Source organism: Malaclemys terrapin, chromosome 9 (genome assembly GCF_027887155.1).
Source record: "Malaclemys terrapin pileata isolate rMalTer1 chromosome 9, rMalTer1.hap1, whole genome shotgun sequence".
Lineage (NCBI taxonomy): Eukaryota > Metazoa > Chordata > Testudines > Emydidae > Malaclemys > Malaclemys terrapin.
In genome coordinates this window covers 29,153,812-29,178,167 of record NC_071513.1, presented here as the reverse complement: position 1 = coordinate 29,178,167, position 24,356 = coordinate 29,153,812, and the positions used below count along the sequence as shown (strand labels likewise).

The window sequence follows — 24,356 nt, the reverse complement described above, 5'->3', positions numbered from 1 at the left end:
CACATACAGAACAAAATTTATTTTCTATTCTAGTCACCTCGGTGGAACAGGTTAACAGCAGTGATTTTTACAAAAGGAGCTAGCTTACATAAATCTTAAAGCAACTGAATTTGAGAGAGTACAACAATCACAGCTGGTTTCTTTTATATTATGAGTGCTCAGACTAATAAGATACTTGAGCCAACATGGATGCCAAATGCTATCATTTTCCCATAACATTCCAGAGCTGGGAGTGAGTGAGAAGGGGGACAACAATCAAAAGATTACCAGATTACTCTTTTACTGCCTTTGAACAACTAAGGAGCTGAAGGACAGAAATACATTTACACTTTCAAACCATCCCTTATAAAGGTGATTTATGTTTATTAACAACTTGACACTGACAATCCTGATACACCCCATTGCAAGCACATATTGAGAGAAATATAATTCTCAGTGTCAAACAGCTAATTATTGTTCAAAGAAATTAAAATATTTAATTGCTTATAGGTAGTAAGAAACAGTACCCAGTAAACAACAAGGACAAATTAGATTGACTATACATATTGGGATTTAAGAAAATACCTGATTAAATTATACCACATTCGGTACAATCATACATTGCATAATCCTTCAATTTTTCTTTGCTATTGTTAGTACTTCCCAATATTTGTAAATTGGTGCCTTAGCTTCTAGTACTGTACATATCCACATCCTCTGGGCTGGACTGACCATGGTCCATAAGCCTGGGGTCAAGCTTAAATTTTGTTGTCTTCACTACATCTGTTAAAGATATTAAAATGAAATAAAATGATAAAGGCATAAAAGCTGTTTTAAAAAAATGCTTATTCAGAAGTTATACATATTGATAGTGTGAAAATTCAAAGCATTATAATAAAGTTCTCTACAGTTATAAATTAATTGTAAATTACATTAGTGGGAATAATGCAGACAAGTTGTTGCCACGCAGTGAAAGTCACAGGAAGTAAGAAAAACATTTGAAAGATCTCCAGTCTCTTACAAACTCATCACTAAATTGTTTTCACAATTACAAAGTAATCTATTAAAAGCCTGATCATGGCATGCCCTGAGCACTGGCACAAGGGAGAAGGGGGTAGTGCGTAAGGCTCTCCTTTACACCATACTGCTGCTTCCTGGGGCAGCAGGCTCTGCAGAGCTGCTACATCCCTTCCTCCTGCAGGTGGGAAGTAATGAATGAGAGAAATTGGGAAGCAGGCAGAACCTTGACTCTCCCCCCAGGAGCACACTGTGCAGAGTACGCAGTGACAGGATCACAGTTTACTACCTTTCCAGAGCAGTGGGGAGACTGAGAAGCAGATAGTGACTGAGTCACTAAAAGGATTCATATGTTAAATGTCGTATAGCGGGAGATGTCACCCAGGGACCTCCTGGTGCCAACTGAGAAGTGGGCACAGGGGTGCACAGGATTACAGAGATCCCCTGGTTCCAATCTCTACATAATACTTCATCAAAGGGAGTCATGTAAAGTCTCTACTGAAAGCTTGTGTCACATTGACCACTGTAATCACTGTGGAATGTATGTACAGATAACATGTAAAGAGTTATGTATATATACACACAAAGTTATGCTCTTAGGTCTGTGAGTTGGAGCTGGTCACCAGAAGGTGATAAATAAGTTTCTTTCAGGCAGAAATGCTTATCTACCTGTCCGACTTTATAGGATTGAGTATTGTATACTTCACAATGATAGCCTATTTACAGTCTGATCAAGGGATGAAAAGTCTCCAGGGGAGATTCTAGATAGGAAAAAATAAGAAGCAGGGGCTACCCTGTTTACAAGTGAAGACAATGGATCACTGGACATGTCTGGGGTGCAGAGGTACGCCCTGTTATGCTTCACCTAGGCTGACAGTGTATTTGCTTCATGAAAAAAGGATCACAACCAAGTCTGGCTGAAAAATGCTGGAAAGACTTTGGGGTGAGCTAAACTTGATTTGACAAGGGTTTTGTTGTTGTTGTTGTTCATGAAATCTAGGCTCTGGATTGTGTGTTAGGATTTTGTTTTATATGTAACCATTTGTCTCCAATATTTCTACTTGCTATCACTTGAATCTTTGCTCTTTGTTAAATAAACGTATTGTGTTTACCATAAACATATCTACGTGCTGTGTGTTAAGTGGAGCTCTGATAGGGTATAACTGGTAAACTGGGTGTACTGTTCCTTTGGGAGCAGAGGATTCTGTAAGTATCCACTGGGCCAGGGGATGGGCATTTCAGGGAGATGCTCGGAGGACTCAGAGATTGGAGTGTGCCCATCATTAACCTGTAAAGAAAGAGCCCCTAGACAGATGGCTGATCACCTGGTGCTGGATCTCCTCTTTGTTTCCAGCTACTTTTACAGATACCTAGATATTTCACTACAAGAGAGTCTGTAAAAGCAACTGGAAACAAGGAGAAGCCAAACACTAGTTGCCTTCACAAGTAAGCTGATGTTACATGTGAGGAAACAGATGTTACCTTCAAGCAATATTACCTTTTTACAAAAGCAAATGCTGCAATTGCCATAGAGAAGATGTGCAACTGACAGCAAGAAGGGTCCACGTGATTGGGAATGGGAAGGAAAGTGGTCCATAATACATATTCTTTATTGAGGTGTGGTCCACATTGTGGGACCTATCACCTCTTTGGGCTCTTGATATAGCATACTAAATTTTATGGAGTTTACCACATTAGAAAGCTAAATTTGACAGGCCTGCTAGAGTTGCTTTTTAAAAAAAGAACAACGAAAATAACATTAAATAATTCACAATTCACTGCAGTTGATGCTAATTTGAGTTTCATACCTGAAATGACATTTGGCACTTTTATTTCTGCTGGCAAAGGCACCAGATCTTTTGAACTCTGAATCTTCATTACAGGAGAATCTGTTACAGCAAGTGTTTTTGACTTAACTTCAGATTCAGGGGCTGTTTTTTTAATCTCTGGACTTTTATCGTCTCCCACAGCTGGTTCCGGAACTTGTTGCAGATATGAACCAGGCTAAATTACAAATGAACCAACCAAACAAAACAGAGCAATATTTATGTGTATGTTTATTATATTGTTGATAAAGGAAATTACAAAAGAGCTGTCACATTTTAATAAAGTATTTCCAGATATGCATTGTGTGTGTACAAAGTTTCATACTGGATACACAGAAATATGCCAGAAGAAATTAGTGTACTATATACCTCAATTCACTTCATGCTAGATTCAAATAATTGACAATATTCCTTGATGATGTTGAGGATGTTTGCATAAAATGGGCACCACAATAAGGGTAAAGAAGATGCATTTCTGAATACTATCAAGATACAAGGAACTTCAATTTGGATGTCTGGAAGCTTGTTTAATGGTTAATGAATAATACTACTAAGTTTTGATATACTGCTTTTCATCCAAGGCACTCAAAAGAGTTTACAAAGAAGGGTACAGGTCATTATCCCCTTTTCCAGATGGGGAAACTGAAGCACAGAACAAGGTTAAAGCAACAGGTGGATTTACAGAATTGCCAGCCTTACCAAAGTTATTAAGAGACTTGGAGTTTGAATCATCACTAATCATTTAGATCAAGATAACTAACACACCTCCTGCAGATTATTCTTGATTAGTGATGAGCAACTGTTTAGTTTAGGGGCAGGACTACACTACGGCAGGGATTGATGCTCTGAGATCGACCGTCGGTGGATCGATTTAGCGGGTCTAGTAAAGACCCGCCAAATCAACTGTAGATCGCTCTCCAGTCGACCCCAGTACTCTACCCCCGATAAGAAGAGTAAGGTAAGTCGATGGCAGATTTTCTCCCGTCAACCCCGCCGTGGTGTAGACCTCGTGGTAACTCGACCTAAGGTACGTCGACTCCAGCTACGTTATTCACATAGCTGGAGTTGCGTAGCGTAGGTCGACTTACCGTGGTAACGTAGACATAGCCTAGGAAACAACAGACTTTATTTAGCAAAACTCTGACAGTTTATAATTCTTCTTACCACGCCAGTTCTTATTTCCCTAACAGTTTCTCATTATTGAACTGAAATAAAATATGCTTCAGTCAGAATTCTGTTCATGGTTGTCAATGGAAATAAAACTGAGGATTAACAAAAATGTCAAAAATATATCAGCGTTTTAATAGATATATCAAAATATTTGTTTGCTGGAGTAAACCGAAATATTTAATTTCTAATCAATTAAACATTAAACTGTATTTCCATATAGTGCTTCGATGCCTCATAGAAGTTGTACTTTGGGCATTTTGTGCCCTCACTTTCTCCTACTGGCTTGGCTCTCTAACCATCTGAAGAAGTGGGATTTTTACCCACAAAAACTTATGCCCAAATACATCTGTTAGTCTTTAAGGTGCCACCGGACTCCTCGTTGTTTTAGTGGATACAGACCAACACGGCTACCCCTCTGATACTTGTTAACCAGACTTCATCTCCCATGATACAGTGTGGTCTCCTCCTCTGACTGAGCCGTGTGGTGCATCAGCGGAAATGTAGTCTGGCCAGTGAGCTGGGTGAACTGCAGAAAATGGAGCACGAGATGTCCAAAACTATAAGTTTCCAGTGTCTGTGTTCTCATAGGGAAATGCAGTTTCACGGTGAACTGATTCAAAATGTTTTGTTTCTATCAAAAATGCTGAAATGAAATATTTCACCATTTCCGAATCAAAAATTTGTTTTTAACTTTCCGTTTGCGAAAAATATTGCTTTCAACTTTTCATCCTAATTCAGGATTTTTTCTTTTTTTTTAAATGTTGAAATATTAGCATTTCCCTCAGGAAAGAAATTCCAATATTTGCTCATATCTAATTATTAATTAATTATTATTATTCAGATATACAGCCATATTCTCATAAGATTTTTTAAATTGTAAAGTGGCATTCAGAATGCTCATGTTTCCAAACTAGAGTAAGTCAAATTCATGAATACCTGGAATCATCAGAACCAATGGAAAATCTATATATTTTTTATTCACTAAAATGAAATGTCCTATTTACACTTTTTAATCACAATAAAATAGGTATTTTCTGGCCAGCGCCACTTGATAGGTATCCACATGCTCAAAAGCATCACATTTTTCATAAATTAGTGATATCAACAGAGGCGCCAAAGACTTACCCTGCAAACATTTACACGTGTTCTTAACTATGTTACCATGAGTAGTCCTACTGAAATCAATGAGGCTACTCGTAGATAGAAAAGATAAGCATGTCTAAGTGTTCGCAGGTCCATGGCCTGAATAAGGAAAATGAACTATCTTCATATGGTTGCATCTCCGGATCAAGGAGGCGTATTAAAAAGGCAGTGGAGGGAAGCTCACCTAGCTGTTGTGCATGCTGAATATGTTGTATAAGTAAACAGATCTCAAGGTCTATCAATCTGGGATTTGTCACAAACACTACATTCAAACAAAATTAAAAAAACCCAACACTTCTACTGTAAGCTGTTTGGGGCAGGGACTGTCTTTTTGTTCTGTGTTTGTACAGCACCTAACACAATGGAATCCTGGTCCAGGACTGGGATTCCTAGGTGCTACAAGAATACAAATAATAAACAACAATAGCAATAAAATGAGGACCTTTGTGCCTCATAATACACTTCATTGTGATATTAAATAGTATCAACAAACACACCTGTATCTTTTTGCTTAAATTTGCATTTCAAAAATCAATCCAAGGTATTGAACTGAATGACTAACTGATCATTCTTTGGAAAAACATACCTTGGAATCTTCTTTCTGTGTGAGTAGCACTTCTTTCATAGAGGAGTTTTTTGTCCATAGTGATCCTATTGCTTCATAGGTTTGATGGCTTGCAGCATATACTTTTTTCCCTGTTATCTAATTTAATTAGTTAAAATGTATTATTTTAACAAAAAGCTTTAAAAATGGTAGGGTTCACAGAACATTTCAAGTAAAGCAAATATTCTCCTTTAATAAACTGTATATTCACGCCAATACTGGAAGACAGAATATCTGCATTTCACAAATTTGATGCATCTCAGATCTCCCCCCACTCCCAATCTTATATTATAAATCATGTTTAAATTGGTATTGTAAATCTGCTACAGTGCATCCATTTACACAAAATGGATTTAAAACTTAACCAGGGAATAGTGGTTTGAATAAATGAATGCACTGGAGGCTGGAACAGCAAGAAAAGTCAGACATATCATATGCTACAAACTTGAAACAAAAACGTGATTCATTTTAGCTAGATTCTTTTCATTCATGCAAAGACAATCATAGCAAAATTTATGCCCGATTAAAACAAATCCCATGGTGAGGAAGGATACAACCAAGAAATAAAAGGACCTGACTGAAATTAGCAAACATTGCTGTTTTGCTTCACAAAGGTCTGAATTTGTAAATTCTTATTCAGCCTGTAATTATTCAAACTGTGTCAGGTTGCAATAACATCTGTGAAGTGGCTCTGTAGATAAGCTGCAGCCAGAGAGGATTCTATTTCCTCATTCACAGAGAACTATGCACAACGTTCTGGTACTATGGTTATGTATACACTGTCCTGCCATTCGGACTATAAGAGTGTAAATAGCAGTGTGCACCAAAGTGCTGTGCTGAAACTCCCCCGTGTGGTCACTGCATGTGCAAACTAAAAGGTTCTTTGTTTGCATTAACATAGTCTTGTCTAAAGAGGACTACATTTATGCAAACTAGGAACATTTTAGTTCACGCCTACAGCATCCACACAGGAGAATCACAGTGCAGCACTTTGGTGCACACTGCTACTCACACCCTTGTAGCTGAACTGCAGGGCAGCATAGTTAAGCCCATAAAATCAATATTTTAAGTAGCTAGCCAACAAGTAAACTTCAAGAGGACATTCACAAGAAAATAGTGAGGGGGATTCCCTGTTTCACATGGATCCAGCACTGGATGTGCATTAAAAGAAAGAGCTTCAGAAATGCCACTTGTGTATCTATTGCTCAGTTTCTTGTACAGTATTATTTTAATGCATTGAAATGAGTAGCTGTTAAAAAATGTAATTTTCTGTTAATTAAAAATTGAATTGTATAGCATCTAAAAATGAAACTCTCCTTTCTCCAAATAAGAATTAAATATGGAAAATAGCACTGTATTGGTCAAGTAAATTCAGCCATTTTATTCGTTTCTGATGGACACGTAATTAAAAACTGTGATGCATCACACACACATAGTGTATAAACTGATGCCAGCCCCATATCCCTGGAAATTAAAGACTGCAGATGTGTTGAAAATTTCAGTCTCACTCAGTTTAAATATTAAAATATTGATATTTTCACCCTATGAAAGAACAAAACAAAACTTACCTTAGCAAGTACTACTGACTGAGCTGGGTAACAAACGGATACTGCTAAAGTGGTAAGCCCCAGCGGGTAAGCAATTTTCTTAACTCTAGAACCTGTGTAAACCACACAAATAATTTTAACAGGTACTAGATACAAATGAAACATAGTATTGGATAGCTATATAATTTTAACCTCTGACTCTTGGCAACTACCTGGATCAAAATCTATCGCAGGTATGATTGGTGTAGAGTTAGGGTCTGTATTCCAATGGGCCAACTGATGTTTCAGTAAAATTTACTGAATTAAAAAAAATGAGGATATGTCTTCAATTATGAAATATTATTAAAATCTTCTATATAACTCATTCAAATTCCAATGTGTATTATCTTGCATTTATTAACGAGTTTCCTCTGCCATCATGCTACCCAACTGCCAGACTCTCTCGGGTTTTTATGAATACTCATACCCTTCTGTGCTGCTAACTAGCCTACATAATTTTGTGTTATCTGTTAATTTTACCCACCATTTCCAGATCACTAATGAATGTATTAAACATCTGTCCTATTACATATCTCTGAGGCAATCTATTGTTAACACTAATCACTTATTCCTACTCTTTGTTTATAGTCTCTTAGCCAGTTTCAAAACCATGACAGTTCTTTCATATCAGGACTATTTAAGTTTACTTTAAGTTTCTTTGGCAAAGAGTTTTTGAAAGCCCAAATAAATTATATCTGTTCGTTCTCTTTTACCCACTATTTTGTTGACGCACTTGAAATCTAGCAGACAATAGAAGGACAACATTTTCTTCAATAAACTGTGATGTTTTGTCTGTATTATATTCACCTCCTGGTAAATGTCATATAACTCTATGTAAGTATTGTTTCAAGCATTTTACCTGGTACTGAAGTAAAAATCATTTGTCAGTTACGCACCCCAACACCTGTTGTAAAAATAAGTACTTGCTACCAATTAGTGAGGCTGCATATTTTTGCTAGCAGCTTCACAATTTCAATTCACCCTTGGATCTACACTATCCAGTCCCAGTGATTTGTTGCCCTTTAAGGACTCAATCCTGCCAGCTGTTTCACGTGGATCAGGGTCTAATTTATCAAATTGTTCCAGCACTTTTTCTTTTGACCCTTCAAACACTCACAGTGGCTCATTTTTATTACCTATTGATTGTCATTCTATCATGTTTCAAAAATGCCCATTTTTCCAAGGTCATCTTCCATTACCAAGCACTTTGGTTCACCAGTTTTTGCTTTTAGCCTCTGCATATTTGATTCCTCTCTGGAATCCCTCCCTTAGATCTAGGCTGTCCTTTCCCCAATTCATTCTGTAGTGCCTAATGCATTTAAATCCCTCCTTTTTACTATACTACCATTGTATAATCCAAACTGTGGGGAATGATTTAGATTTGGGGCTATTTAAAAATCCAAGGAAATAAAGATCATTTGCAAATGTGATGTTCCAATTATGCCCAGTATTCTCTTTCAATTTTGTTGGTGGCTTTACCTAAAAGTCACATTGCTGTAAATTTCCATAATTTAAATCACGATTTTCCCTGACATTTATTCTTTTGAAAATTTCAGAATGAAAGATGTGTAAATTCTATAGTAATATAATGAAATACAAAGCCTACAATATGATGTCATAATTTTACAAAAAATAAGTCTGGTGATTTTGAATATTTATTTCATAATTTTATGAAAATTAAATTCAATGATTTTTGAATACATCACTTCTCTCAAGCACATCTCTGTTCCTGTATCAGTGCACCCAATTCCCCACGGTCTTACACAGCTCCATTTCAACACTCCATGTCACAACTACCATCACTCTGGTCCAGGAGCACTGAGAGATTCTTCAGTGTTCACTAGAAATACTTCTCGATTGGCCAGGAGGTTCATTGAGAGGTTTGAGGTGTTCCTTTCTCCAGGAAAACACCTACAACTTATGCTGATCCTTTTAAGGAATGGGGGAGGTACTCTGAGGCAGAGAGTATTGTACAGGAGTAATTTGGATAAGTTCCTCCTCAAACCCTATCCCCTTGCTGGCAGAATCATGACAGAATCTTTTTCATGTGGATCTAGATTTGCATACCTTTCCCCTGACTGTAGAAACTGAATATGATCATTTACATTGTGTGCCGATTTAAATTAACGATCAAGTAATAAATTACCAAAGAAAATTAAGGCATTTCTGATGGCACAATAGGGTCCTATATTTCTAATAAAATAATTATTAAATTATAGAATTACATATACAATTATTTTAAATGAGTAAATTAAACAAAGCTGTAAAAGAAAAATGTCTGCTGGTATCCCCTCTACATACTATAATGATCTGAAATCTTGGTTTGTTTGTTTTTAAAACTATGTAACAACTGTTCACAAGTGTTCAGAAGGTTTTTACCAAAATTTAAGTCAAAATTGCAGAAAGCATAAAATAAAGTATGTTAAATTACATACGTGTCATACAATTACCAATGTGACAGCGTTTGAACACAAACAAAGAAAGAACATACCTTTTCTTGCCAGAACTAAGCCAGCTAAACCTGAAATTGTAAGTACAGCAACTTTTGGAAGAAAGTCTGGAGGTGGATTCTTCAGATAAACATATGTATCTATTTAAAAAAAAAAAAACAACAACAGCTATGGTATAGTAACTGAAGATTAGTCAATTTTCTCTCTCTCTTTTTTTCCCCTCCATTTTAAGAGAGAGCAGTAAAGTTATGTCTATCAAAATTTGAATGCTGAGGTAGGCCCTATCTTACAATTGGATCTGCTACTGCGGATACCTGCATCCATGTCAAGCTCCACTGACTTATTTTGAAGGCAGATACATGGGAGTCAGCACTGAAGTAGCAGGATTCTGATGTGTCATTCATAAAATATACATTTTACAAAGTTCACAATCATGCTCTTTAGATACCTTTTTGTATTTAGTAAAATGCTAGCACTTGTTCCTAATGCAAGTTTTCAGTTTTCAATGCATGTCAAAAAGGAATTTAAAAATTGGTGAAAGGAGATGCGAGTATGCTGGTGTTTCTTGATTCTTTTAATACTACTACTACTCGTATATAGCGCTTTTCATCAGTAGATCTCAAAATCTTTCACAATCTTTAACTTATTTATTCTCGCAATGCCCCTGTGACATAGGGAAGTTTCATTATCCCCATTTTTATAGAACTGAAGCACAGAGACTTGCCCAAGGTCACACAGTGGAGCAGGGAACTGAACCGCACTCATCCAAATCCTAGGCTAGTGCCCTAACCATTGGACCATTGTTTGTTTCTTTTTTATGAAACTTATTTTCCACTGGTAATTGGAGAAATGCATCTTTAATACAAAGAGTATTTTTATCTTCAGTGCCAGAATTAGGACCAAACTGTGAAGTGTAAATGAGAACTAAAATAAGGAAGCAAGGGAAAGGAATTCTTCTCACCTATATAGCAGTTATGTGTACAGCAGCTGTGTAGCCTCCTCCCTGCTGCTTAGGGTTGCCAGGTGTCCGGTTTTCAATTGGAACGCCCGGTCGAAAAGAGACCCCAATAGCTCCAGTCTGCACTGCCAACCAGGCCATTAAAAGTTCGGTTGGCAGTGCTGCAGGGCTTAGGTAGATTAGTCTGTAGCTGTCCTGGCACTGCGTTGCACCCCGGAAGCGGGAAGCAGGTCCAGCTCCTAGGTGGCAGGGCCATGGGGCTCAGTGCGGTGCCCCAGCCCTGACTCCGCACTCCCATTGGCTAGGAACCAGGGCCAATGGGAGCTGGAGGGGAGGTGTCCATGGGCAAGAGCAGTGCACGGAGCCTCCTGGCCTCCGCCCCCGCCTAGAAGCTGGACCTGCTGGCCGCTTCCGGGGCACAGCGTGGAGTCAGGACAGGCAGGGAGCCTCCCTTAGCCCCACTGCTCCGCTGACCGGGAGCCACCTGAGGTAAGCCCGCACCCCAACCCTGAGCCCCAACCCCCTGTCCCAGCCCTGGGCCTCCCCAAACCTGGAGCCCCCTCCTACACCCCAAACCCCTCATCCCTGACCCCAGCCCAGAGCCCGCACCCACAGCCCATACCCCCTCCCACACCCCAACCCCTTGCCTCAATCCGCAGCCCCCTCCTCTCCCCTACTGCAAATCCCTCGGCCCCACCCTCCCAGCCTGAGGCCCCTCCTGCACCCCAGACCTCTTATCCCCAGCCCCACTCCAGAGCCTGCACCCCAGCCAGAGCCCTCACCCTGTCCCACACCCCAACTCGCTGCCCCAGCCTGGAGGCACCTCCCACACCAGGAACCCCTCATTTCTGGGCCTACCCCAGAGCCCACACCCTCAGTTAGAGCCTTCACTCCCTCCCGCACCCCAACCCTCTGCCCCAGCCCAGTGAAAGTGAGTGAGGATGGGGGAGAGCGAGCCATCGAGGGAGGAGGAATGTAATGAGCAGGGGCGGAACCTCAAGGAAGGGGCAGGGCAAGGATGTTCAGTTTTGTGCGATTAGGAAGTTGGCAACCCTACTGCTGCTACCACAGCTACAGATTGTAATAGGAGTTGGACTACCTATGCACCACCTATGTGGAGGTTTAAGCATGTGATGCCACTCCCCAAGTCATGCTCTGTGCTGCTAAGAGAAAGCACTAGGGAGAAAAATTCTACAGCATGTAGCGCACTGGGAACGTAGAGACACTCAGTATGTAGAGCTTCTTGCTCCATTCCCCTTTTATCCAACCCTGCGGTAGAATCAGACAGTTCTCTGATCTTTAGAAGCTTCTGAATCTACTGAGGGCTTGGGTAGCATTTGGCCTCAAAATGTCATCTAATATTAAAATCAAAGGAATTACAAACATTAGCTAAATTGGTTGAGTCATAATTACAAAGAGAGATTAGGAGCTTTCTTTTTATTTTCAAACAAGAGACTACGGTAAATAGCATGAAGCCAGCTTCTAGGGAAGGCATTTGTACCCCTTATGTGTTATTGATTCTTGTGTTTGCCCTGGTATAATATCAATATTTTTTATAGAATTTGCTGTTCTCCAGTATAAACCAGCTTTGTAACTTTCATAGCCAAACAATGAGCAAGAAGAGACTAGTTTTAAATTTTGACTATATGACTCACCTACCTTTTCCAAACTGTATTGAATCCATTATCCCATTTTTAACAAAGACATAGGCATCCTACACAAAAGAAAATTTAGATAAAGTGAACTCTGTTTTTGAGTTGAAGTCTTCAATGCCATGGATACAACACTAACACACTGGACTACATACTTTTCCACTCTGAACAAAGAGAATTGAGTAATTACATAACAAGTAAAACAAACAGATCAGGCAAAAAGCTTTTAGAACAAAAAAATGCAGAGATACATTTCTACTTTGCTCCCAGTATGTACAATGTATGTTTAAATTATATATGGATGGTGTGACAGATATTGCAACCATGTGGAATATCTTTGAGGACCACATTGTATTAAGCACATGAAAGGTTTATACATCACTCTGGGTCAGGGACTGTATATAGCTCCAGAGGGGAAGGGCTGCTACAGCTCTGCCAGGAACAGAGCATGTCCAAGCATGTGGACAAGGGAATCCAGTGGATATAGCGTATTTAGATTTTCAGAAAGCCTTTGACAAGGTCCTCACCAAAGGCTCTTAAGCAACGTAAGCAGTCATAGGATAAGAGGCGAGGGTTTCTCATGGATTGGGGAGGGATAGCTCAGTGGTTTGAGCATTGGCCTGCTAAACCCAGGGTTGTGAGGTCAATCCTTGAGGGAGCCATTTAGGGATCTGGGGCAAAAATCTGCCTGGGGACTGGTCCTGCTTTGAGCAGGGAGTTGGACTAGATGACCTCCTGAGGTCCCTTCGAACCCTGATATTCTATGATAACTGGTTAAAAGTTAGGAAACAAAGGGTAGGGATAAATGGTCAGTTTTCAGAATGGAGAGAGATAAATAGTGGTGTCCCCCAGGGGTCTGTACTGGCCCCAGTCCTATTTAACATATTCATAAATGATCTGGAAAAAAGGGGTAAACAGTGAGGTGGAAAAATTTGCAGATGATACAAAACTACTCAAGATAGTTAAGTCCTAGGCAGACCGCGAAGAGCAACAAAAGGATCTCTCAAAACTGGGTAACTGGGCAACAAAATGGCAGATGAAATTCAGTGTTGATAAATGCAAAGTAGTGAACATTAGAAAACATAATCCCAACTAAACATATAAAATGATGGGGTCTAAAGTAGCTGTTACCATTCAAGAAAGAGATCTTGGAGTCATTGTGGATAGTTCTCTGAAAACATCCACTCAATGTGCAGCGGCAGTCAAAAAAGTGACCAGAACATTGGGAATTATTAAGAAAGGGATAGATAATATGACAGAAAATATCATATTGCCTCTATATAAATCCATGATACGCTCACATGTTGAATACTGCATGCAGAGGTGGTCACCCCATCTCAAAAAGATATTGGGCTTGGAAAAGGTTCAGAAAAGGGTAACAAAAATGATTAGGGGTATGGAACGGCTGCCGTATGCAGAGAGATTAATGAGACGGACTTTTCAGCCTGGAAAAGAGATGACTAAGGGGGGATATGATAAAGGTCTATAAAATCGTGACTGGTGTGGAGAAAGTAAATAAGGAAGTGTTATTTACTCCTTCTCATAACACAAGAACTAGGGGCCACCAAATAAAATGAATACGTAGTAGGTTTAAAACAAACAAAACAAAAGGAAGTCAACCTGTGGAACTCCGTGCCAGAGGAGGTTGTGAAGGCCAAGACTATAACAGAGTTTAAAAAAGACCTAGGTACTTTCATGAAGGATAGGTCCATCAATAGCTATTAGCCAGGATGGGCAGGGATGGTGTCCCTAGCCTCCGTTTGCCAGAATCTGGGAATGGGTGACAGGGATGGATCAATTGGTGACTAACTGTTCTGTTCATTCCCTCTGGGACACCGGGCATTGGCCGCTGCTGGAAGACAGGATACTAGGCTAGATAGACCTTTGGTCTGACCCAGTATGGCTGTTATGTTCTTAGCTAAGAACAGCGTGTGGGGTGGTGGTGGTAAAGGTGAATCACTCAGTTTATAAACATCTCCAGAGAGGTATCACCCATTGTGAGGCTTCCACATACTGGTTAAAACTGGGTTTTCCAGAGACCCACAGAGAAAGAAAGAGTTTTGGGCATAAAAAGGCAGTGTTTAAACAGACCCAGGACTTTCTTTCTGATCCAGCAAATTGACAGGACCTACTGTCCTGTAGGGGCTCTAATCCTTGTGGTAAGGTTAGAAAGACTTTGGCCTATGCGGGCCCCATAATGCTGATGGGTGACGATTGGTATGTTTAGTGTGTGCTTAAATCTATGTATTGTTTTTATTATGCTTTTACCTTAAGAATAAATGTGCTTGCTTAAAAGAAGCTGTGTGGTAGCTTGTGACGGCTGGCAATACCATGTTCATAGCCCTGAGAGAGAAAACAACACACAAGTGCTGGCCTTTAGGGGGACTGGCGTGCTGGGGATATTGCAGTAGAAAGCAGGGAGCTGTGCAGCTTAAAACTCCACAGTCAGAAAGGGACAAGGGTCCCTGCCCAGAGACAGGTAACAGCTAGAGACTTGACTGGGCACTAATGGAATGAACCATAGAGGGGAATACACAGGCAGTTCCCCTGAAACCGTGACAGATAGTACCTTTTAACTCCCACCCCAATCACTTTTGTACATACTGAAAGTGTTTCCAAATTTCAATACAACTATGGCATTCCTTGAAGAAAAAAATTGTACAGTAATTTAAAAAATAATAATCTAGGGAGCAAAAAAATAGAGCACCCAAATGTAAAAAGTTATTCTTCACTGTATCTGAAATATTTAATGTAATATTATTGAATATCAATTTTGAATATTTTTTCCCCATATAGTAAAGTTATGTTGGTAGGGAAAAAGCCCAACTTCTCTATGTGCAGTTACACTTAATGTTTAACTCCTCTATAAACGTAAAGATTACATGATGTACAATAGTGATTTGCATTGAGTTATTTGTGTTCAGTGATATAGTTCAGTCAGATGTGCAACCTAGCCTCAGAAAGTAATTTATCAGTTAATCCTATTGATATCCAACAAGAGAACCATCCAAATGTACTAGTCCACAGCAAAATTTCAGCTTGGTCAAAAGTCATATTTAACATTTTTCTTGAAGTAGTAAGGGAAGATATAGTTTGATAGCCTATAGTTTGAATCATCATAGTGAGGCTTACTAAGCATAGCGAGAATTAGTATACCGCACATGCTTCAGAACATCTATTTACTTCAGATTATAAAGGTATAATTCTATTTCTTTTATGAGTAATTTTGTTGCAATCAATTTTTGAATTTATACCACTAGGGGTCACTGCTATTCAAGCATTGAAATATTAAAAACCACTTTAGAAACTGTTTAAGCGAATATATAGAAAAAGTATGATACTTTAATTGCGAATGCTTTAGGACCAAATCCTTGTTTCAGTGAAATCTCCCATTGATTTAAATGGAATCAGGATTTGACCTTGAGTAAGTACTGATGACAATGATTATGGTTACATTTTCCAAAGTGCCTACGTGATTTAGAGGCTTTTGAACATGGGACTCAAGTCATTTAGATGCTTTTACCAAATGGAAGAAAGGGGGAGTTGATAGTAATGAATATACAATCACAAGATACGAATTGCAGAAAATTGATAAAGGAAGTCAAGGGACACAAGAAATTTATTGCCAGTAGACTTAGGGACAACAAGGAGTTTTTAAAATATATTAGGAACAAAAAGAATCTGACAATGACACTAGTCCATTACTAGATGGATGGTAGTAGAATGGTAGAATTATCAATAATCAGAAGAGGCAGAAGTGTTCAGTACAAATTTGTTCTGCATTTGGGGAAACACAGATGACACAGTTTCATCGTATAGTGCTAACATACTTTCCATTCCACCAGCATATCGGGAGAATGTTAAACAGAAGCTACTAAAGTTAGACTTTTTAAATCAGCAGGTCCAGATAACTTGCATCCAAGAGTTTTAAAAGTGCTAGTTGAGCAGCTCACTGGACCATTAACATTGATTTTCAATAAGTCTTGCAGCACCACGGGTGTTCCAGAAGACCGGAAGAAAGCCAGTGTTGTACCCATTTTTAAAAAGGGTAAATGGGATGATCCAGGTAAATACAGGCCAGTCAACTTAACAAGATAATGGAGTGGTTGATATGGGACGCGATTAATGAAGAATTAAAGGAGAGTAATGTAATTAAATGTCAATCATTATAGGTTTAAAGAAAGTAGAACCTGCCAAAAAAATTTTTTTTTAAATGAGATTACAAGTTTGGTTGATAAAGGTAATAGTGTTGACATAATACACTTCCTTAAGAGGTCTGACTTGGTACTGTGTGACATTTTGATTTAAAAACTAGAACGATGTAAAATTAACATGGCACACATTAAATGGATTAAAAAACAGGCTAAATGCTAGGTCTCAAAATGTAACTGTAAATGGGGAAAGCAACAGAGGGTCCTGTGGCACCTTTAAGACTAACAGAAGTATTGGGAGCATAAGCTTTCGGAGTAAGAACCTCACTTCTTCAGATGCAAGAATGTCTTGCATCTGAAGAAGTGAGGTTCTTACCCACGAAAGCTTATGCTCCCAATACTTCTGTTAGTCTTAAAGGTGCCACAGGACCCTCTGTTGCTTTTTACAGATTCAGACTAACACGGCTACCCCTCTGATACTGTAAATGGGGAATCATCATCAAGTAGGATCGTTTCCAGTGTGGATCCTGCAGTGAGTGGCTTTTGGCCCTATATTATTAAACATTTTTAACAAGGACATGGAAGAAAATAAAATCATCACTAATAAAATCGGATAACAAAAATTGGTAAATAATGAAGAGAACAGCTCACTGATTCAGAGCAATCTGGATCACTTGGTAAACTGGGTGCAACCAAACAATTTGTGTTTTAATATGGTGAAATGTAAAGGTATACCTGTAAACAAAGAATGTAGGCCATATTTACTTGATGGGGGACTCTATCCTGGGAAGCAATGATTCCTAATGACATCCGGGGGTTATGATGGAAAATCAGCTCAACATGAGCTCCTAGTGCGATGCTGTGGCCAAAAAAGCTAATGCAATCCTAGGATGTATACACAGGGGAATCTCAGGTAGGAGTAGAGAGGTTATTTTACCTCTTTATATGGCTCTGGCAATTGCTGCTGGAATACTAAGTCCAGGTCTGGCACCCACGATTCCAGAAGGGAAGACGGTTGAGAGAAGAGCCACGAGAACGATTAAAGGATTAGAAAACCAGCTTTATAGTGACCATCTCAAGGTGCTCACTTTAATTAGCTTAACAAAGAAAAGGTTAACAGGTGACTGGATTACAGTCTATAAAGATCTACACTGAGAACAAATATTTAATAATGGTCTCTTCAATCTAACCGAGCAAAGTATAACATGTTCCAGTGGCTGGAAGCTGAAGATTGACAAATTCATACCGGAAATAAAATGTACATTTTTAACAGTGAGAGTAATTAACCACTGGAACAATTTACCAAGCGCTTTGGCAGACTATCCATCACAAACAAAATTTTAAATCAAGATTGGATTTTTTCCAAAAGATATGCCCTAGCAACATTTTTGAGGCCATTCTAGGCATGTATTATACAGGAGGTCAGACTAGATAATCAGAAAGGTCCAATCTGGCCTTGGAATGTATGAATTATCCCTATGTACATGAATAACCATACTCAATAGTGTGTACGTGTTTGCACAACTGGGGCTTAAAAGTAGCAACACTTATGAAATGCAAGAAAAATCCAAGTTGCAGTTTCTTCAGGTTGCTTACTTCCCTTCCTTTAACCTGATTATTTAGTATCAAAGATTGTTTTGGGTGATTTACTTATTGTGGAATCTTTGTCTTAAAATAGAATTTTACTAAAATATCATACTTAAAGCACAGAGGTAGTTCATGTTGTGCTATAAGTGCAAACAAAATTTATGTACTTTAAATAAAATAATCTTACACTACTTTATAACTATTAATTAAAAATCCTCATGACAACAGCTCTGTGGTGATGAGAAAATGGAACATATTTTCTGAAATAAGCAATATACTGACATTTAATATATATTAACACTAGAAGATCACATGAGATCATACAAGATTGCCAAATGTTGATTAACCCACTGTTAATTTGGCTAAGGGATACGGTGACACTCTGTACCTCAAAGTAGTACCCTGGTACCACCATATTCACCGCTGTGATATCATCCTATGTTTTGAACAAAGTATGCCTTGTATGGTATCATTTTGTAAGTCTTGAGATGTTGAACAATAATAACCTGTTGAATTGTACATACTATCATTGTATGTGAAGTTATGAAGTATTTCCATATGTGTTACTGAAATACGTTATGAGGTTGGGAATACCCACAATCAGCGTTTCAGTTACAAAGGAATAGCCATCAATAGCCAGATGGTTGTTAATGGCTCCTCAGCACACAATCCACTATCCCAGAGGCTTCTTGGAGAAGGCACGTACACAATAGAGACTGCTTGACCAATGGGGACTGCCTGACGCCCACATCAGAGCAAGAATCTTTTCAGCAAGCTAGAAGTGTAAAAGAGAGACAGTGACATCATCGTTTGGCCTCTCCCCCCTCAACACCTGGAAGAACGTCTGGAGGACAAAGACTTTGAACTGGGAAAGTTTGGTCTTAAGGTAACTATCGCTGACCTTTATGCCTATCACTTATTATCACTCAAAATCTACCTTTCCGTAGTTAATAAACTTCCTTTAATGTTTTCTCTTACCAGTGAGTTTGTCTAAAGTGCCTAGGAATTTTCAGCTCAAATTACAAAGGCTGGTGCATGTCCAGTTTCCTATGAAGAAGTGGCAAACTAACTAATGAACTTAAACTGGTCATACTTCTGACCAGTGAAAGACAGTACAATTCGGGGTGCAAGACTGGAGAGTTGGAGGAAATTGGCTGGAGCCTCTCTGTTGATGGTTCATGAGTGACTGGGAGATCATTCATGCAACACAGTTGGGTGTGTCCCTGCCTGTGAATGTCTGTGTAAGTGCAGTGCCCATCAGAGGCTTGTAGCTTGACATCAGCATCACAGTGCTGAGAAGCAACCCAAGTTGGTGGGACACAGAGCTCAGCGGTCCCACAATACAGGTTTCACGCCGGGGACCACGTCACAGTACACGCTCCCACATCAAATGGCATGAGGGAACCGATTTAAAGCTTTATCAGCTTTTTACCTTTTGGCATGCATTGTACACAACTTGAAGGCAAGGAGTGCTGTGCTCAGCAAAACACCCTATAGCTGAGGGGTAGGCAACCTATGGCATGTGTGCCGAAGCGGGAACGCAAGCTGATTTTCAGTGGCGCTCACACTGCCCGGGTCCTGGTAGTGAGAGTTTCTTAAAAACCTTATTTACTTTACATACAACAATACACCTCTACCCAGATAGAACGCGACCCGATATAACATGAATTCGGATATAACATGGTAAAGCAGCGCTCTGGGGGGGGCAGGGCTGCGCACTCTGGCGGATCAAAGCAAGTTTGATATAATGTGGTTTCACCTATAACGTGGTAAGATTTTTTGGCTCCCGAGGACAGCGTTACATTGGGGCAGAGGTGTAGTTTAGTTATATATTATAGACTTATAAAAAGACCTTCTAAAAACGTTAAAATGTATTACTGGCACGCAAAACCTTAAATTAGAGTGAATAAATGAAGATTCGGCACACCACTTCTGAAAGGTTGCTGACCCCTGCTATAGCTATATCTATGGGAAAACTACAAATTATGGAGGATTACATGGATTCACTGTGAGTTAGACCTGGTGTACACTAGGAATTATTGCCAGTATAATGACATCGTTTAGGGATGTGATTGTTTTTTATTACATTTTTATGCTGGCAAACCTCCTAATAGAGATGCAGCTTATACCAGCAAAAGAGCACTTCTGATGGTATAGCTTATGCTGATTCCCCAAGCAAAATAAACTATGCCAGCAAATGCACATTTTTGTCAGAATAACTGCATCTACAGTAGAGTTTTTCCCAGTACAGAAGTGTAATTAAAAAAAAAAAAAAAACGAAACATTTCTATAGCAGCAAAACCTTAAATGTACACCTGGCCTGGGTCACTAGTTTAGATCCAACTCTGGTCGTGTTATTGAAAAGATATTAGGAGTTCTGACAGTCGTTCAATATCTTTATCCAAGATCAATTGGTGGTTTCAGACTAGCTGCTACAGGACCAGAGAGCACTTTAGAAAAAGTGCCATCAAAATTGTCACCTTTGTGGTTCATTGACACCCAAATTTCTAGAAGTGGTTGCAAGGAACGGGGGGGGGGGGGGGGGGAGGGAAGGGGGAAGAAACTCATACCGAAGTACTTCCCATGCTATAACTGTTATATGGATTAACTGATGAGAGGACTTTAATTTCCAGGACTATCAACCTGATGTATTTTATGAGCACTACACTCACTTGAAATGCCTGCAGGCCATTCTTTAGCTGATAGAGTTATATATATATATATGATGCCTTGCTGCACAAATGACTGTTCCTTTTTGATCTAGATTCTAAACAGTAAAGGCAAGTTTCAAAGTGGCTAGAGAAAGCCCTCTTATTAAGGTAAAAGAAAAGGAAAATATGATGAGGAATGTCAAAATAAATAACTCCTCTTAATGGTGAACACTTAACAGTTATGAGACAGTCATAGCTAACATACCACAGTGTTGCTCTATACTTAAAATATTAAGCAGCTCTGGTAACTATGAGGTATTTATCACCAAATTACAACTTTGTTCAGGAATTCTAACAACATAACCCCCTCTGTCACTGTTTCTTAAGTTATATAAACCAGTGCAATACTGACTGGCAGCAACAGAGAATTATTCAGGAGGGGTATGTGAAATCCAGTTGCTTTTAAATGTTAAAGATGAAAATGACAAGGTGATCAAGTCAAATCAGAGTATCACCGTTATCGTCTGTTGTAATAACACGCCGTCTCCAGATTCCTTCCAAAAAGAGTGAAGTTTCTGTTTTGTTTTTAAAGAAAAAAAAAAAAAGGAATATCCAGTGACTGATGACACTCCTCTTCAAGGGACAGTCAGCTTGAAATCTAATCAATTTAAAAAAAGTGTTTAAAATATTTTCAGGTACTACACTCATCCTTAACTACTTCTGCCAGTTTCTGTATTTTATAATCATGTTTTCCTGTTTGTAAATATTTTTCTTCCCTCTTGCTATATGAAAGGTCCACATAAACAAAAAGGAAAACAAATTGACTATATGGGGGAAATTGTAAAGTTGGCTATATACAAAATGCTGTCAAATTCCTAAAGTAAACAAACCCCAGATGTTCGGTTTTCAACCGAAACACCCAGTCAAAAAGGGACCCTCCCCAGCCCAGTGAAAATGAGCGAGTGAGTGAGGGTGGGGAAGAGCGAGCAATGGAGGGAGGGGGGATGGAGTGAGCAGGGCGGGACCCCGGAGAAGGGGCAGGATAAGGGTGTTCAGTTTTGTGTGATTAGAAAGTTGGCAACCCTAAGTCCAAAAAAAAGATACATCTTTGCTAACTCTTAGTTGTTATAAGCGAGGTGTTAAAATTAGCCAGAGTATAATACTTAAGTCAGTGTCCCTTGAAGAGACATACAAAGGACACTAACATATAGAAAAGAACAAGACACAGAAACATCCCTACGCCACACAAATAAAAAGTGACTGGGTGAAAGCTGGGCACTCAGATATCTAACTTGCACCACCAGTAATTTACAAATGCAGTCCTCCTGTGATGCTATACAAAGACAAAACTATTTAGGAAATGTAAAGCTAAAACTCCATATTATGTAGACTGACAAATCTTGTAATGAAATTTTAACTGACTCTGAGTAACCCCTCAAGCGTGTCCCATGGACTTACTGTACTCTTTCTTCAGGACCTCATACCTGCCCCACTGATCATTCAGCTGATCCAGACAATCTCCGCATCATTGAATCTCCTTCCCTTCTTAAAATCTTTTTTTCCTTGTTAGCTAACATTGCACTTTTACTTAGCATGGGGATGGAGTGTGCACGAAAATGAAAGCCCAGGCAATCTTCTACATAAAGTGTATGAATGTGCAAAAATATATCTTAGTTTGATGAGGACCACAGCAAAGATATGGTAACAACAACACAGATCATGAGGTTAACGGATGAAAAATAATTTTAAATGTCAAGAGCTCCAAGGCAGACATCATAAGAAATCACACAGCCTAACTGTACTAACAATGGCAGCTGAAAGAACTATGGTATTAAATACAGTTCTTTGGATCCAATTAAAAATCTGAATTATTAGCTTCTTAAACTGGAAAACAGGTTTTATTCTAATGGAAAAAAAAAACACACAAGAGAAATGTTTTTGTTCCTTTACTTTATTGAGCTAAAACAATCTGCAATGCTGAAGTAACTCTTAATAATGCCAATTTTAAGAAATTTAGAGTTGTAGTTTGAAATGTGAAGTTTTAAAAATACGGAACTGACCAGGTGGTCTTAGGCGTTAGTATTACTATTTAATGACTGGGTTCATTGTGTAAAATATTGCTATTTGAATCATTTAATCAAGCAAACCATGGGAAGACCTAGAACTTGCATATTCCCAGGCGTTCAAATTTTCCATCAATCCATTTCAACCAATGCAGTTGTGGAAAAGTAAAATTACAATGTCAATTCAAAATTGGGCCCCATTCCAGCAAAGACTTATGCCTCAGTGAATATGCCTATTCAGTGAGGGTGGACATAATTCTTTAATTTAAATGACTTTTAAAAATAAAGTGACAAAAAATAAAATGTAATAGCATTGGAAAAAAACAATATATTAACATATTCCACTCTTGTTTTAACCAAATAGTGATTTTGTATGCTGCCATTAGATGCTGTCAAAATTGTGAAATCCAGGGGTAGACGGAAAGGGATCTGTTTGGGGTCACAGCTGTTTGGTTTGGACTGCAGGGAGATTGAAGAGGTCATCTCACTCTCCACACACCTTTCTTGGCTCCCTGCTAAGCTCAGGCCAAGAATATCATTCATACTTGTCCCCTACATACCATGGCAATTCTGATTTAATTAAGTGCCCAGCAAATTGGATGGAATATGCTGCTCTTTAATGTTGTACTCAAGTGTTAAATCAGGAATTCCTGAACATTTTGTCTTTAAGCATTAATCAAACTATATTTCTTACCTTGCACCACTCAACATAATGACTAGTTGTCTTTCTTAATGTAGAAAACCCCACCTGCAAATGACCAGGGTCTTCTTCAACATATCTTGATTTCAGAGGCGGCACACAATAAATGGGAAGCTGAAAGGAAAAGAATCTATTCTAGCGAGCTTGTTTCAGAAACATATAAAAGTCATTACATGTAAATACCAAATTTTAGAAACAACTTTAAAGAAAATAGCAAATGTTCTTTCTTCCCATAAGACAACAAAGCCTTCATATCATGTTGTATCTATAAACCTACTTTACAAAACTGTGGTGAGGATTAATTAATTCATATAAAGTTCTTGGAGATGAGAAGGATTATATAAGTGTTAATTAGTAGCATTATTACTGAGAATGATATAGTCTCTCTCTCTCTCTCACACACACACACACACACACACACACCCACCCCTGCTACTTTAGAAAATAAAATGAGGGCAAGAATTGGAAAACCAGTCTTTTTAATATGAATACAAATATCTAAATGTGTGATATTACTTAAAATTGAACTTTAGAGCAATAGTAACATGTAAGTCTCAGTAAATACTGTTGTGATGAATTGAGGCTACAGCTGTGCAACTTATGACTTCTGGTTGATATTGTGAAGTTGTATTATGAAAAAATGGGAGCCTATATATATGTAGTTCCACCAATGCTGACAGGTCCTGTAGCTTGTACACACGAGATAGGAACAATGGAATATACTTGAGGTTAATGACAGTATTTCAACAACATCAAAAGGTTATAGAGAAGCACAGCTTACCCTTGGAAATCAAGTTTAGTGGACTCCTGTGAAAGGGG

The 24,356-nt window shown here is 38.8% G+C and overlaps 1 protein-coding gene across 2 annotated transcripts in view; it reads right to left on the bottom strand.

Moving 5' to 3' along the window:
- Nucleotides 1–4: 4 nt before the first annotated feature.
- The window catches only part of APOOL (apolipoprotein O like), a 47,544-nt gene continuing 23,192 nt past the window's right edge, over nt 5–24,356 (bottom strand). For both annotated transcript variants that reach the window (XM_054039127.1, XM_054039128.1), the window contains 7 exons: nt 23,532–23,651; nt 12,393–12,447; nt 9,817–9,915; nt 7,308–7,399; nt 5,722–5,838; nt 2,805–3,000; nt 5–762 (listed from right to left, as the gene is read on the bottom strand). In XM_054039127.1, coding sequence (XP_053895102.1) covers nt 665–762; nt 2,805–3,000; nt 5,722–5,838; nt 7,308–7,399; nt 9,817–9,915; nt 12,393–12,447; nt 23,532–23,651 — 777 coding nt within the window. In that variant the 3' untranslated portion in view covers nt 5–664. The remainder of the gene's footprint in view (nt 763–2,804; nt 3,001–5,721; nt 5,839–7,307; nt 7,400–9,816; nt 9,916–12,392; nt 12,448–23,531; nt 23,652–24,356) is intronic.